The 15,544-nt window shown below is 51.3% G+C and overlaps 8 protein-coding genes across 8 annotated transcripts; 6 read left to right on the top strand and 2 right to left on the bottom strand.

Annotated features, from left to right (window-relative positions):
* Positions 1-1,058: 1,058 nt before the first annotated feature.
* On the top strand, positions 1,059-2,909 carry VTN00DRAFT_3739 (uncharacterized protein; the record flags this gene model as incomplete). The annotated part of the gene is made up of 4 exons (XM_069430089.1): positions 1,059-1,331; positions 1,388-2,181; positions 2,242-2,603; positions 2,668-2,909. 4 exons carry the CDS (start codon positions 1,059-1,061, stop codon positions 2,907-2,909), a joined length of 1,671 nt encoding a protein of 556 aa, XP_069289260.1.
* Positions 2,910-3,467: 558 nt separating this feature from the next.
* VTN00DRAFT_3738 (uncharacterized protein) lies at positions 3,468-4,246 on the top strand (the record flags this gene model as incomplete). Its single annotated transcript, XM_069430088.1, has 3 exons — positions 3,468-3,849; positions 3,954-4,021; positions 4,100-4,246. 3 exons carry the CDS (start codon positions 3,468-3,470, stop codon positions 4,244-4,246), a joined length of 597 nt encoding a protein of 198 aa, XP_069289259.1.
* A 2,980-nt stretch (positions 4,247-7,226) lies between these two features.
* Positions 7,227-7,705, top strand: VTN00DRAFT_3737 (uncharacterized protein; the record flags this gene model as incomplete). The annotated part of the gene is made up of 4 exons (XM_069430087.1): positions 7,227-7,376; positions 7,442-7,457; positions 7,531-7,547; positions 7,613-7,705. The coding sequence occupies 4 exons, from the start codon at positions 7,227-7,229 to the stop codon at positions 7,703-7,705; spliced, it is 276 nt and encodes a 91-aa protein (XP_069289258.1).
* A 30-nt stretch (positions 7,706-7,735) lies between these two features.
* VTN00DRAFT_3736 (uncharacterized protein) lies at positions 7,736-8,501 on the top strand (the record flags this gene model as incomplete). Its single annotated transcript, XM_069430086.1, has 3 exons — positions 7,736-7,816; positions 7,873-8,011; positions 8,071-8,501. The coding sequence occupies 3 exons, from the start codon at positions 7,736-7,738 to the stop codon at positions 8,499-8,501; spliced, it is 651 nt and encodes a 216-aa protein (XP_069289257.1).
* Positions 8,502-9,304: 803 nt separating this feature from the next.
* VTN00DRAFT_3735 (uncharacterized protein) lies at positions 9,305-9,511 on the bottom strand (the record flags this gene model as incomplete). Its single annotated transcript, XM_069430085.1, has 1 exon — positions 9,305-9,511. One exon carries the CDS (start codon positions 9,509-9,511, stop codon positions 9,305-9,307), a length of 207 nt encoding a protein of 68 aa, XP_069289256.1.
* A 71-nt stretch (positions 9,512-9,582) lies between these two features.
* VTN00DRAFT_3734 (uncharacterized protein) lies at positions 9,583-11,176 on the bottom strand (the record flags this gene model as incomplete). Its single annotated transcript, XM_069430084.1, has 2 exons — positions 9,583-10,602; positions 10,736-11,176. 2 exons carry the CDS (start codon positions 11,174-11,176, stop codon positions 9,583-9,585), a joined length of 1,461 nt encoding a protein of 486 aa, XP_069289255.1.
* A 343-nt stretch (positions 11,177-11,519) lies between these two features.
* VTN00DRAFT_3733 (uncharacterized protein) lies at positions 11,520-12,314 on the top strand (the record flags this gene model as incomplete). The annotated part of the gene is made up of 2 exons (XM_069430083.1): positions 11,520-11,730; positions 11,824-12,314. 2 exons carry the CDS (start codon positions 11,520-11,522, stop codon positions 12,312-12,314), a joined length of 702 nt encoding a protein of 233 aa, XP_069289254.1.
* A 65-nt stretch (positions 12,315-12,379) lies between these two features.
* VTN00DRAFT_3732 (uncharacterized protein) lies at positions 12,380-14,629 on the top strand (the record flags this gene model as incomplete). Its single annotated transcript, XM_069430082.1, has 5 exons — positions 12,380-12,576; positions 12,631-12,747; positions 12,806-12,995; positions 13,048-14,143; positions 14,196-14,629. 5 exons carry the CDS (start codon positions 12,380-12,382, stop codon positions 14,627-14,629), a joined length of 2,034 nt encoding a protein of 677 aa, XP_069289253.1.
* Between the last annotated feature and the right edge of the window lie 915 nt (positions 14,630-15,544).

Genomic DNA, 15,544 nt, shown 5'->3' with positions numbered 1-15,544 from the left:
GTAGGGTTTGATAGGATCAGGGTGTCTTTTGGACTATGGCTTTTGTCGAGAATCTTCTAAAACCCTAAAACCCTAAAACCTTTCATGATAGATAGGAGTAGTATGTGATAGCTGGCTGCTGTCTTCAGCAAATGCTCACATAGTACTCTAGGGACTCGGAAGTTCAGGTTGATTCTAAGGTTGTACTGGCTTCTCAGGAAATAACAACTCTGTTGTAGTTGTATTTTGCTATCGTAATCCAAAAACAGGAATGGTATGCTTCGGTAGTAAGTGGCAAAAATAAAAGCGAACTTCTTTCATTTCTTTCTGAAACCTCTTTGTTTTCAGAAAACAGTCGTTACTCGAAAGGTATCGATCGGAATGTAGGGTTCCACTGGATAGCGTGGAGATTTCCCGATCTGGATCCCGCGATGATACCTAAGCAGATAGTTGGTACCACAGTCGATTGAGTTCAAGATAATATTATTTGAAAGTGGGGAAATAAGACTATCGGAACTATTAACTGGTACTACCTATTGATCGGATGCAGAGACAAGATAAGACGAGACGAGCGTAGGTTGAAAATTCCGATATGATGCGGTGCATACCTAGTGTAGGTAGGTTTAGACCGGTCCAGCCAGCGGAGATTAGCGTCCCTGACAGGATTATACTTTCTAGTCGATGCAAGATATGGATGGGTATCTGCACATCGCGGTACTTACCTAGACTCTTTGCAAGTTCGGGAAATTGGGCGTACGAGTATGCGAGAGATCGGCTAACTGCCACCATAGTAGATACTACCCCTATCGGCGGGGCACAGTGTCTATCACGATAATGAGGGTAGCACATGCTACTCAGTTACTAATTAGCTCCTCTAGGAGAGGATAAGAGAGTGCTTCCCGATTGCAGATGGGTTGGGCCTTCTCCCTACCATTGTCGTACTGCTGAGTTTCTTGAATCGGTAGTGGACGAAAACGGTGAAGGATAAAAGACCTACATAAAGTCTTTCAGGAACGACGCAACGAAGGGCAGTGAGTCATATAATTTACCGCGCATTTCCACAAAGATAAGCTATCAAGATGAGCGAGATGTACAAGGAGATCTCCTTTATGGCACGGAAGCGCCGCGACGATCAGTTGGCGGCTGCATACCCTCTCCCTCCGATCAAGGAGGAGAGCCTGCCAAAGGATCTGAGGAACTATCCAAAGGATTCGGGACTGTTCAGGCAGGATGAGTTGGAGATCCTTGACATGGACGCGGCGACAATCGTGCAAAAGATACGGGACAGAAAGCTGACCTCTGTAGAAACAACCAAGGCGTTCTGCAAGGCGGCAGCTGTCGCTCAACAGCTGGTGTGTATATGAATATTTCTGGTTAGTTTCCATGCTAACGCATAAGGAGCGGACAGACAAACTGCGTGACGGAGGTTCTGTTCAACGAAGGTCTCGAGAGGGCCAAATACCTTGATGAGTACCTCGAGAAGACCGGCACTGTGGTAGGGCCTCTCCATGGCTTGCCCATGTCCCTTAAAGACAATTTCATGACACCGCCTCACCCGTCGTCTATCGGTATGGCAGCGTATGCAAATGAGCCGACAGAAAAAGACTCCGTCCTGGTGAAAATGCTGAGGAAATTAGGTGCAGTCTTCTATATCAAGACAAATGTCCCAACCAGCATGTTCATGGCAGAAACAATTAACAATGTTTGGGGTGAAACGAGAAACCCAATCCACAAGGGACTCTCGCCTGGAGGCTCCTCAGGTGGAGAAGCGGCTCTCATCGCCATGAGGGCATCGCCTTTAGGTGTTGGAACCGATATCGGGGGAAGCATCCGCATCCCAAGTGCATGGTGCCATCTCTATGGTCTGAAGCCCTCCTTCGGACGCTTTTCAACGTGGGGAGGCAGGCCCAGCATCCCTGGACAGGATTTTATAGCGGCCGTCTGTGGGCCGATGTCAAGGTCCCTTCAATCACTGAGGCTCTTCGGTGAAGCTCTATGCTCGGAGCAAGCAGCACCATGGAACCTGGATCCTAAGATCATTCCGATTCCATGGAGGAAGAATTTGATCCAGCCACCAGGATGCAAGCTGCGACTTGGAGTGATATCTGGCGATGGGATCGTGACGCCTCACCCGCCTGTTCAACGTGCAGTGGAAATAGTGAAAAAGGTTCTGAAGGAAGCCGGCCATGATGTGATTGATTGGTATGGTATCCATAGGCAGAATTGATGAGAAAGACACGGCGAGACTGACTCTCACTGCAGGGAACCAATAGACCACGCAGCGATTGTGAACACTGTTAGTGAAGCATTCTTTCTCCTGGGAAGCGATGTCATCATATCTCGACTGGTAGAATTCTCTGAGCCAATCTTCAAAGCTATGGAGCGACAATATCAATCGAATCATGGAAAAGTTCACAACCTAGGAGCTGACAAGCTGCGAGAGATTATCCTGAGACGAAATCAGCTGCAGACGGACTACCTCGACCGATGGATAAGCACGCAGAAAGATAACGAAAGACCCCTCGACGGCATCATCAGCCCGGTAGCGCCAACAGCGGCGAATCGACTGGGGTTCGCAGAGACATCGCACTATACAGGCTATACAAATGTTTTCAATTTGCTCGGTATGAAACAACAAACCTAAGCTCATGATTTTAAACTGCAAGACTTGCAACTGACATCATCTAGATCTTCCATCGTGCACGTTCCCTGTGACATACGCATCTCAATCAATTGACATGAAACGTGGAAGTGAGTGGCAGCCTCTTAGCGATATGGATAGGCTGATTCAAAATGAGTATGATCCCGAGATCTATGATGGAGCTCCAGTATCGCTGCAGTTAGTGGGCAAACGACTCGAGGAAGAGAAGGTGTTGGAGATGGTGGAAGTAGTGTCAAATGCATTAAAGACAGCTGGGTATTCGCCTTAACAGTTGCTATGCAGCACCACATTTTAATAATGAATTGCCACCCAGCAATAGACTACGGTCTTGATTGCGAATAGACGTTATGGTCTCTTTAGTCAAGCAGTGGTTTTTGTCCATATTGATATACTTTTCCAAGTAAAGGTCGGTGGTTAAAGCTGAAATATACATTTCGGAAGCAGACAGCACAGGATTGGGATACAAATAGGCTATGTTGAGTAAAAAGTAAACAGACTCAGTAGACTCTGTGAGCATATAAGACAATGATCAGGTCAAGGGCCCCATAATCTCTATCTGCTTGTGGTTGTGGGATCGGGTCTTGACGAAAGAGGTTATATTAATAATGGATGCGCGAAGTGGTTCCGAGATCAAGACGTTCCGGTTGCCATGTGCAACCGTCGGATTACATCGTTTTCCCCCACCTGTTTGAGGGTCCAGGTCCAACAAAGAAGAATCCCCAGACGAAAGCGAAGACGATTACTGAGCACTCGAGCCTCATATCGCTACCGTTCTGATAAGAGGTATATATCATCACTCCGCGACTCCGTCCGCGACGTCACAGCCATGCCGCCAGCCCGCCGCAGAGGCGGCAACACCGCCGCATCCCGCGCACAGCAGTCGACTCTTTCATTCGGCTCGAAATCCAGGGTCACCAAGCCCTCCACAGCGCAGGCGCCGAGCAAGAAGCTGAAAGATGTCGAGCCCATTGTCGAGGATGTCGCTGCAGACACACGCCCCGCCGATACGGTAGAACCTGATCAGGTTCCCGTCACTCCGCCGGTCGGGTCGTCGGAGCCGCACATTGCAGAGGTTGTTGTGAGCAAGCAGGCGAAGGAGGAAGTCGAGCAACCCCTGTCAGAAGAGGATAAGGAGGCGTTGAAAATAACGGATGCGGATCTGAAGCGGTATTGGGAGGAGAAGGAAGCGGAGAGGATAGCGCCTCGAGGTTGGTTCATCCCGGGCCAGAATGCGCCAAATTCGGAGGAGAAGCGTGGGCTATGATAGTATCTGTGGAGCGGAATGATGCTGACAGTTTCTACTCGCATATAGTCCACCAGGAGGATCTGAGTCTGTATGAGAAGATACTACGACACTTTGACCTCTCCACGCAGTACGGGGTATGTTGTTCTTGCGATTCGCTCTCTATCTTTCCCCATGGATTTTGAACATGAGATCTAACATTGTTCATGATTTAGCCCTGTATCGGGATTGCACGACTAAAGCGCTGGAGGCGTGCGAAGATGTTGAACCTCAACCCTCCCATCGAGGTGCTTGCGGTGCTCCTCAAGGAACAGAAGGCCGGCGTACAACAGAGGGCGTACGTGGACGAGCTTATGTCCTGATGGAGAAGTGTACAGTCTCAAGGTAATGGTGCTGGAGACTATTTGTCGGATTCTGCGACGGCTATTATTATTGTCTGTCATACTACGTTATGTTCCGGTTGTACGGAGGGCGGAGTTCACGGCGTTTAGTTCGGTAAAAGATAGAATACCCAGAAATTTGAAATGAACTTCTTTGAAACCGACTTATCGCATTGTTGATACCTTTTTCATTTCTTTCTTTTGTCCTTCTCTAGGAAGTCAAAGTGAGCTCTCAACCTGCAAGATATCTCCTAGCGGACCTTGCCCAAAGCGCCGGACGAAAGGAAGTTCGGATCACCGCCTTCCCATCCGGACAGAACGATCGACAAAGATCCGCGGCTACTATGAACACCCACCCTCAGACCTCCACAGTTCGAGAATCGAGATAAAAATAAAATGTCCGTGGCATGAGGGGCACTGGGGCAGCTTCGGGTGACATGCAGCGGGAAGTTTAGAGGGTGGAGATGGTCGATCGACCCGATAACGTTCCGCAGGGATAACCAAGTGATCTTCACGTCAATCGCGATCCTTATTCCAACATCACCTCTTATGGTCTCTCCGTATAAAATGCGACCGATTGACTGATGGGAATCTTCCTTGGATTGCTTGCTGTCATATTCTCACCAGTTAGTTTTTCTGTTGCGTGTAGAGCCTGGAATATTGTCATTCTCGACTCTTTATCAAAGATCCCAAGGTTTCTCCACATCAGCTTCCGATTCAAAAATGAATTCCCAGTGCATCATTAAAAACAGCAGAGATAAGAAGTCCACGAAACGAGTCCTGCTGACATGTCCATTATGCTGGAAGGGACAGATTTTGACTGTTTTAGTTCGTAGATAGGGGGGTCCAGCCGCTCGCGAATATTTTACCTCTTGAGTAACTCTTACGCACGAGTGGTGTACTATGTTCCGGTGACATTTCCCAGTGTCGCACAAGCAGGACGTTCCACGGGCTTCTATTCAGCCTTAGAAAGGGTGTCTGTCTCCTTTTCTGTCGTTCGTAATAAGGTCTCCTGAGATAAGGCTGGCAACGGCAAGGACCGCCCCGGGGGCCCGTCTTCACCTCTGCCAGTCGAGATCGCTTAGCATCCTGACTTCAGGCCTACAACCCAACCATGCAGCCAGTGGAGGGGAGACCATGAATACGAGCCGACGGTGAGTTCAGCCTATTCTCGAACGTTACATTTTGGTACTGAGAATCCTGGCTAGCCCGGCTCCCTTTTTCGCCCCGTATTGACGAGCGTTAGGCTGGTTCGCGATCTCGGCTGTTCGAAGTACCCCGTTGCCAACCACGAAGCGAATGTACTCGCTTCTTAGCCTGACCACCTGGGATGCGATTATGTGATGCATGCAATAATGAGTCGCGCCCCGGACCACGCTCTCTGCTAAGCTTCTCATCAAGGGAGCTTATGCTGCTTAGCCATGATTACATCATGCGCAGCGATGTGAGGCCCGGTTTCGCGCAGGTTAATACAATCTCACTTCTCGCGTTATTGCTTCTACACTTTCGGGACAGGTTGATATATCAACACCATATAATACAACGGATAGACTGCCTAGTCGCAACCGTCAATGCCGCTGACGCCCCCAAGGTTGTTCGAACTTGGAAGTCGCCACGACCGCGCTCGACGTTATTCGACTTGTTTTACTGACCCGTTCGACACTATACCCGGCTGAGCTGAGCTCCGATGACATTTACGTGGGTGTGTCTTAGGCCGTCTGAACCCAGAGAGGGTTCAAACTAGGTGGCTGGCACTTTCGCCCCAGCGGAGGTTTGGTGACTGCATGTGATAGATACCGAGGTTGTCGGATGGATATACTGAAAAATTTTTAATTTTCAGATTTGGAACTATGAAGAACAGACGGAGATTGCTATCGAGATTACTGCGCTATGCGCTTTCTGTACACCACTTGTCCTGAGTCTTCTCGCGGCCACTCTATGCTTCTCCGGTTAAAATAAAGAGGCCCAAAATGAAAGGAGCTGAGATGAGTTTTATGGTCGGATTCTGAGATGCAGGTACAGCTGGTGCTTCATGGATCTTTCTTACTCCGTTCTCGAAGCGCTTCCGTTCGTTATCGGTGGCTGCAGCAGCTTGTTCGGAGATTGCATACCAAGTCCGTGAGTCGCTCACTTAAGCATATACGGAAGGCGCTCCGTATATACCACTGCTTTTTTTTTTCAATTGTTCACAACTGGCACTGCCTTTTCTTGAGGAATACGAGCTCTCCTGTCCCGGGTTGTTAGTGATGTGACGTTGTCTGTGGCCCGAGTCTATAGACGAATCACGTCGAGCTCCAGGACCGCGGCTTGACAAGCTATGCAAATCGCCATTGCTACAGTACCCTGTACAGTACTACTTGACTACTGAACGGTAGAAACTGGCCGCTGTCGGGTTGCTGGGTTATTGGTTAGTGCAGACGGAGGATGCTTCTCTTTGGGGATAGTTGTGTCGCAGTTGACGTCGGACACTGGCAGGCCGGCAGCAGCTATGCGTTACCCCGGATCGTCATGCCCACTTGGCCTCAATTTTAGCCGCCACGGCCTCGGTGCTCCGCGGACTCTGTGACACTTCCTGCATCTCTTTTTCGATTTTTCTAGGACGACCCTAGTCTCCTTCCACCAATAGACTACTCCACTATTTCTGGATTGCTACGACAGTGGAAATTGTACGCACCACTGCTGCACGGCAATATTATGCCTCGGTCAAATGGATGGCACGGAGTATGAGCAGGGTGTACAAAGCCTCTGCCCAGTGCCCCAGACTCCACTCTTCTTCGCCATCGATGCTTTGCGGGGTGTTCTTTTGCCATCACGCTAAGAATCTAGATCAGGGCCCATCGCTGGCCTCGTCAGCATTGGCTCTACTTTTGTCTTTCAGTTATTCTCTCCAAAACAAGTGCTGTTCTTGAGATCCTGCTATTATCCTGGTCCATTTCCCTGAAATCATTCTTAGCTTCAACGTATGCCTCGTTCCTTGACGTCGTCTCTTCGGGCGCCTTCTGTTCCAGCCGTCCCCGACAGAAATGGCACTAACAAGCGGCAATGCTGGACACCAATTAAATTAAGAAAGCTAATAGTGCTCTGTTCAATCGGATACAGGAACTTTGACTCCGTACCTGCTTGTTAAGCTTGGCATATCCAAATGCCGTTTCGTGAATTGACAGACCGCGGCTCCAGGTGGTTAACTACCTAGGTAGGTAACCTAGTGATATGGACTCAACCTCTAGGTTGCACATGTGATGTAAATCTGACACGGTTGGTTGTAGCGCTGTCTCCATCTTGCGTGCTGGAGGATCTTATAAGGAGGCATTTCCGCTGCATGCATATGTTTCCTTCGTCATCCGACAGCCAACACTCGTTTCTTGGTCGATCCAACTGTCGTTCTTGACAAGAGCCTTTGAGTTTTACGTTCTGCCTTTTACGCCTGCGTTTGTCGAGTAAAAGCAAAAAGAGAAATAAAATTGCTACAAAATGCAGTTTTCTCACGCTCTCGTCGCCCTCGTTGCCGCCGGCCTTGCTAGTGCCCAGCTTCCGGATATCCCAAGCTGCTCCGTAAGCGAAGCGGATCTTGATACACTTCGGACCTGAATTGACTCTCGCTCAACCAGCTCAACTGCTTTGTTACCGCTCTGGGCAGTGATGGATGCTCCTCCCTGACCGACTTCGCATGCCACTGCTCGAAGCCCCAGCTTGTTGCCGAGGTCACCCCATGTGTCAAGGACGCCTGCAGCGTTGAAGACCAATCTTGTGGGTGATGTCCTCTGTTATACAGTACATAGAGCGGTTTACTGACATGTCGACAATAGCCGTCTCTAGCATTGTCGTCTCCCAGTGCTCTGCCGCCGGCCACCCGATCTCCGTCCCTGCAGTTGGCACGAGCACCACTGCTGCTCCAACTACGTCTACTACAGAAACTACTTCCGCCGCTGGCACAACTTCTGCTGCTGGAACCGCCACCACCTCGACCCCCACTGCCACGCCTTCCTCTTCGACCCCCGCTGCCACGCCTTCCTCTTCGACCCCAGTGGAATCCTCCTCCACAGCTGCTCAGCCGTCCAAGTCCACCCCAGCTGGCACTGGCGGCTTGAAGCCCACGGCCAGCGCTAGCAGCAGTGGTATTGGTGGTAGCAATGGCACCACCAGTAGCATATCACCACCAGTCGGTGCCGCTGGAAACGTCAAGGGCAATATGGGTGGCGTTGCTGCCGTTGCTGCTGTCGCGGCGTACTTCCTGTAAATACATATACCACTGTTTACCGTTTGTTGTCAACTGCATTCCCTGATCCAGTCTATCTGGCAAATTTGCCATTCTTCCTGGCTGTACTGGATTTGCATCATTCTCTCGCCTCTCAGAAAATAGTACCATGTGGAATATAGTGTCGCATGTTATCAACGTTGCGTCTGTCTTCAGTCTCTTCCCTCCTTTGATTGTTTGCTTTGGTTTTGGCTTTGGCCTTACCCTTGGGTTTCGCTTTCCTTCCCTGCTTCCTAATGTCAATTGCGAGCGGAAGCCTTCTGGTGTGGACACAAGGGATAGTCCTGTATATCTCGATTTCCTACTTAGGCACTCGCTTGCACGGCTGGTACAAAAGGAGAAAAAAAAATGAAGGATAATGTAATAGCCCTGCACGCGGGTGGAAATGTGTTGTATGTACAGATGAAGAAAACTACTACGCTACCTATAGTCTTGCTCTGCTCCTCCGTTCTCTGCTCAGCTCCGCGAGACTTGTATAAAATCAAATCCGATTCGATCATATCAGGTCATAACGTAACTGATAAAGTGAATATTTGTGTAGATACATATATGTACGGAGACAATACATGGTCATATCTAAGCCCATGTACGCAGATGCGGGGAATAAATTGCTCCGCTTTCTATGGCTCCTGTTTAATGGGTTCCGTTGATTACCGGTTTTGCGGGCGCGTGGGATGAAGGATAAGAGATCCTTTTTAATAAGTCCATGTCTCATCAGGTCTAATATTAAAACTATCATGTTCGACAAGGCTGGAGAACCTCGAGATATTAAAAGTGGACGATATCTAATGCAGGTACGGTACAGCAGGCAAATATCTTTCCAGTCCAGTAGGTAGTCGTTTCCTCCGACCAGAGACGAGAAACGATAAGCCCCATACGCTGCTTCTATTCTGCTCCGACAGCACACCTATTGCACCCTTCAGATGATTTTTTTTGGCACACCTTTTTGCTTCATTTTCTTGTCTTCGTCCGCTGAAGACCGACAGTGCCATGTCATGTCATGAAAACTAATTAAATCCAAGTAGAAAAAAGAAGAAAAATTAAAAAGGAAAAGAACCAGGAATCACGCAGCGCCGAATTCCTTAATATCAGTCTTCTTGCCGTTGAGAGCCAGCGGCACAATACCGCTGACGTGCATCTCGGGGCCGTATACATGCATGTTGAGACCCAGCTCCTCACCAACAGCCTTGATGTTCTTCAGACCCTCTTGGTAGTTAGGACCGGCACGACGGACCCAGATCTGGACCTTGTGCTCGTTCAGGACCGGGGCGACCTCGCGCAGAGCGCGGATGACACCCTTGAAGGTCGTGGCAACGTTGGTGAAGTTTGCAATACCACCACCAATGAAGAGGACCTTGCCATCAGGGTGGGTTGGAGCTCGCAGCATCAGGTCGAAGATGGTGCGGGCGTAGTTGTAGGTCTGGGTCTCCGTCGGAGCACCAGAGTATTCACCGTAGTTGGCCAGCTCGCTGACGAAACCAGCCGAGGCAATGGCGTCCGCATAGACGACGGATGCACCACCACCAGCGACAAGCGTCCAGATACGTCCGGAGGCGTTCAGGATGGTGAGCTTGAGGGATGCACCGGTCTTGGCATCCATGTCAGAGATGAACTTCTCTTCCTTGCTCAGCTCTCGGCCGAATGGTGCTGGGAACTCCATGGGGGGACCAGCGTCGATCGTGACTTTGCCGTCGGTCTTGGTAGCGGCGGCCAGACCGAGAGCCGCGGGGCTGCGGGCGATGGCCCACTTGGTTCCACATTCGAACTCCGCGGTCTGGTCGAGCTTGGCGGCAAGATCAAGGAAGTGAACATCGGCACCAGTGGCATCAGCGTTGGGGATAACCACCAGAGGGTTGATTTCAAGGTAGGTGAACTGGCAGTCGACATAGACAGCGTAGAGGCGGGAAATGAAGTCGATCAGGACATTGTGAATGCCCTTGGGCACCTTCTTCAGCAGCGCCGCAGCAATCTCCTCATTTGAGGGGTAGTTCTTGAGGTTGACAGGAATGAGCAGCTTCTCTGCCTTCGCATCCACATCGCCAACATCGACACCACCCTCGTGGGTGAACAGGATCCAGTCACCCTGGTTCCGTTAGCTTACCGGTTCTACGAATTGAGCGTACTAATGCATGAATTTCCCCGTCACCCGTTCCGTCACGGGGCGGAGGCTTTCCACAATAGATCAGCTCGGGGGCCAATTGTTAGGGCTAGCTTACCTCTCGCACGGAGTTGATGTTGATGTAGTATTCCGTCTCCTGGGGGTGAGGGACGAAGGGCTCAACCAGGAACTGACGGAGAGTTCCCTTGACGGTTTCCACCTGGATCTCCTTCCCAGCGCGAGCCTCGATCCACTCACGTGCTTCCGCCCAGGTCTTGTTGAGCGCAAGAAGGCCGCTCTTGCCTCGTCTCTTGATCAATTGGTCTGGCTTCGCGACGAATCGCGCATCCGGGTTCAGCAGCCACGGGTAGGTGGCTTCCGCCTGGTCGAGGACGCCGGAGACGGAGGCATCTTCGGGGAAGTATATGGAGGCGAGCTTGGGGGGAGGGTTGTGCGAGGCGGGAGGAGGGAGGGGAGTAGGCTTGATAACGGGGGCGCGCGTGAGGTGGTAGTTGAGTATGGCCTTGCCATCGGCCTCGTAGATGGATTTGGCAGACATGCTGCAGGATCTAGATCTGGAGAGCTATGCGGAGCGTGTAAGGGGGGAGAAGGATGGAAGAGAGGAGCGCGTCCAGGAATTGGAGCTGGGGAGCAGCTTCTGGACAGCAGTAAACAAGCAGAGGAAGGAGCAGAGTGGTCGATGGAGATGTAGATGGGGATGGAGAGGGAGATGAAGATGACGATGGCAAAGAGGGAAGAGGGGAAGCTGTGGCGGGAGAAGGAGAGAAGCTCCAAGACGGACAAGACGCTGGGGATGGTGATCCGATGGGGATGTGATGGGGAGGGCGCAAAAAACGCAGACTCGGTGAGGCTTCCCGGTATCAGCGCTGCCTGCGGGACACATGCGACTTGCCCTGCGCGTTCTCCGGGGCTGTTGGGCTGCGGGTCCGGGGCTAACCACAGTGGGCTGCGGGTGTGTCAACGGTGGGAACGGGGTTTTCGGCCGAGCCCGCTGGTTTCGTTGGGGCTGTGGATCTCGAGGATCTAGACGCAGGGCTGCGATGCTGGCCGAGCATACGGGGTATGCCACGACGCCGTCCGTGGGCACGCGGGGTGCATCACGGACTCAATAGTCCTCTTTTGACGGGGCATGCTTACATGATTTGCTATGGATCTATGGTAGATGATAACGGTACTCGTCCCCAGTCGCTGCATCAGCAGCCGTAGATTTGGGGGCCGGAAGCCGAGTCGGCACCATCCAGCTCCCCAGGTGTGAGCCGTCGCTCCACGGCCTCCGTAAAGACTTCGTACAGTCGCACCGCGCGGGAGCTGATCCGGCCATTGGGGAGAGGCTAAACCCGGCACGGCGTACGGTGATGATGCTGGGCTCCTGCGCATCCCGCCTTGCAGCGGAGCATCCCCCAAAATACCGGTGCCTGGCGCTGCTCCCGACTTTGTTGAGCGGTTTTGTCGCGACTCCCGCAGGGGCAGCTGAGTCTGACTCTTCCATTTTTCTCCAGCCCGGCCCAGTGAAAGCCGTTTCGGTCGAGAACTACACCTGTCTCCCTCCTTCTCCTCATCCTCCCTCGTCAGCATCGTCCTCCTGTCTTCTTTGTTTGCCTTCCGTCTTCATCACTCTCTCCGGACTGCTCTCATCTTTCCGTCATTCCTCGGGAGCCCTTATCGTAGCTACGTAGCTACCGCACGCAAACCGTAGACAGAGCTGCTGACAGGTAAAGCCCCAAGCATCAGAACCATCTCAATGTCCCTCCATACAGTTATTGACCCCTCCTCCAAAACTTCTAGAGAGCCATCCGCCATCATGCCCGCTCCTCTGGCGACTGCCGCCAATGGCAACATCTCCGCCAACGACAACATTCGTCGTTTCGAGCCTCCCAGTCGTGTCCTGACTCCCCTCGAACACACTCTCTTCCATAACAAGACACGATGCTTCGTATAGTAAGTCTGAAGATATCATCCGCATGGATATGGCAGGATGCTTACAGAAACCAGTGGCATGCAGCCCCGCGCTGTGCAGGGCATGCTCGACTTTGACTTCATTTGCAAACGCAGCACCCCTTCAGTTGCTGGTATCATCTACACCTTCGGTGGTCAGTTCGTCAGCAAGATGTACGTGCTGTAGATTTTCGTTTCCAAGCAGAGTACAGAATACTAATACCATCGACAGGTACTGGGGAACCAGCGAGACTCTTCTGCCTGTGTACCAGGACGTGAGCAAGGCCATGTCCAAGCACCCAGATGTCGACACCATCGTCAACTTCGCTTCGTCCCGATCTGTCTACAGTTCCACGATGGAATTGATGGAATACCCGCAGATCAAGACCATTGCCATCATCGCAGAGGGTGTCCCGGAAAGGGTAGGATGCATCTCGTCCCTCGTGACGCTATGGTCTAACTGACAAATCACAGCGCGCTCGCGAAATCATGGTGACTGCCAAGGAGAAGGGAATTACCATCATTGGACCTGCCACTGTGGGAGGCATCAAGCCTGGCGCGTTCAAGATCGGTAACACCGGTGGTATGATGGACAACATCGTTGCCTCCAAGCTGTACCGCAAGGGCTCCGTCGGCTACGTCTCCAAGTCCGGCGGTATGTCCAATGAACTCAACAACATCATCTCTCAGACCACAGACGGTGTCTACGAGGGTGTTGCCATTGGTGGTGACAGATACCCTGGCACTACTTTCATTGACCATCTCCTGCGATACCAGGCCGACCCCGAGTGCAAGATCCTCCTGCTTCTCGGTGAAGTCGGTGGTGTTGAGGAGTACCGTGTGATTGAGGCTGTGAAGAACGGCACCATCACCAAGCCTATCGTCGCCTGGGCCATTGGTACCTGCGCAAGCATGTTCAAGACAGAGGTGCAGTTCGGTCACGCTGGTGCCTCGGCCAACTCGCAGCTGGAGACGGCTGTGAACAAGAACAAGGCCATGAGGGAAGCTGGCTTCCACGTCCCGGACACCTTTGAGGACCTACCTCAGGTGCTGAAGGAGGTGTACGAGAACCTTGTTAAGCAGGGCACTATCAAGCCCCAGCCGGAGCCGGTCCCACCAAAGATCCCTATTGACTACTCGTGGGCTCAGGAGCTCGGTCTTATCCGTAAGCCTGCTGCATTCATCTCCACCATTTCCGATGACCGTGGTCAGGAGCTGCTGTACGCTGGTATGCCCATCTCGGATGTCTTCAAGGAAGACATTGGCATTGGTGGTGTCATGTCTCTTCTGTGGTTCCGTCGTCGTTTGCCAGCTTATGCCAGCAAGTTCTTGGAAATGGTTCTCATGCTCACTGCCGACCACGGTCCCGCTGTGTCCGGTGCCATGAACACCATCATCACTACCCGTGCTGGAAAGGACCTCATCAGCTCCCTGGTCTCTGGTTTGCTGACCATCGGATCCCGGTTCGGTGGTGCTCTGGACGGTGCCGCTGAGGAGTTCACCAAGGCCTTTGACAAGGGTCTCAGCCCTCGTGACTTTGTCGACACCATGAGAAAGGAGAACAAGCTGAGTAAGTTGTACTGATACTTATTGGTATGTAACAGCTGCTAACACAAAGACAGTCCCCGGTATCGGCCACAAGGTCAAGTCGCGTAATAACCCTGACCTCCGTGTTGAGCTGGTCAAGGAGTTCGCCATGAAGCACTTCCCCAGCCACAAGCTGCTCGACTACGCTATCGCAGTCGAGACTGTCACCACCTCGAAGAAGGACAACCTCATCCTGAACGTCGACGGTTGTGTCGCTGTCTGCTTCGTTGACCTTCTCCGCAACTGCGGTGCTTTCTCCGCCGAGGAGGCCGAGGACTACCTGAAGATGGGTGTTCTGAACGGTCTCTTCGTGCTCGGACGCAGCATCGGTCTGATTGCTCACTACCTGGACCAGAAGAGACTGCGCACTGGTCTCTACAGACACCCGTGGGACGACATCACCTACCTGCTGCCCACCATCCAGAAGGGTGCTCCGGGTGCGGAGGGCCGTGTGGAGGTCAGCGTCTAAGCCTGTTCCCATTCAGCCGGGGGGCTGGTGTAGGCATATTCGATATCCTTGCATACTCATCAGCCAGTCACATATGTTTTCGTCACCTTGGTAACACCGGAGTTGATACGGTTTAGTATTTCTTTTTCGTTTTCTCTTCTTCTACTCCCTATTTGACATTACAACCTGTAGTTCAAATATGTCGCATGACTAGGCTGATGGGGCTGATGACTATATGCATGTACCGGGGATGTGAGCGAAAAATAATAATGGATTGCCGGAATGATTGTTCTTAGCTAGAAAAGCTAGAAGTAGAAGGTACATCTTTCTTAATTGTTCATCTGAGTCCAAATCTTCCATAGCCGTGTATTCGTAGTGATCTTCGACAAGAAAGACTTGCCTACCCCTGTGGACAGCTGTGGTGTGACCTGGTGCCAGACGATCCATATCTTATCCCGAAAGCGTTTTCCTCCCGCCTCTGGAATGTGACTCCTCACATTTGCTGCATGCAGGAATATGATATAGTCAACTAGAGCCAGATAGAATAAAATAAAGTTCTCAAACTTGTAACGTATCTGAGCCTTACTATGCAACTATGCCTGCAGAATTACGTGGGCTGTCCTGGTGTCAGATTCACATGGAGAGCATGCCAAGCTGAGGATCAGAGTCAGAGTCGACTTTTATTGTCACATTAGGTAGATAGGCCATCTTATATATAGGTAGACACGTCTCATATCGCGGGGTTAAGTACAAATTAGCATGTGATAGTGTGATCTGTCTGTCTGAGATCCAGCTTCTGGGGAAAAAAATTAAGTACTGTACTGCTTGGTTCGGAAATAGTTGTGGAGGTCACATGTGATGCGATGATTGAAATTTGAATTTGAGGTGAGGTGTGGGACTGAAGTTTTTATTTTTATTTTTATTTTTATTTTTATT

This window comes from Thermoascus crustaceus, assembly GCF_041956765.1.
Source record: "Thermoascus crustaceus strain CBS 181.67 unplaced genomic scaffold VTN00scaffold_2, whole genome shotgun sequence".
In the NCBI taxonomy this organism is placed as follows: domain Eukaryota; kingdom Fungi; phylum Ascomycota; class Eurotiomycetes; order Eurotiales; family Thermoascaceae; genus Thermoascus; species Thermoascus crustaceus.
Note: the sequence above shows the minus strand (reverse complement) of the source record. Positions and strands in the feature narration are given on the sequence as shown.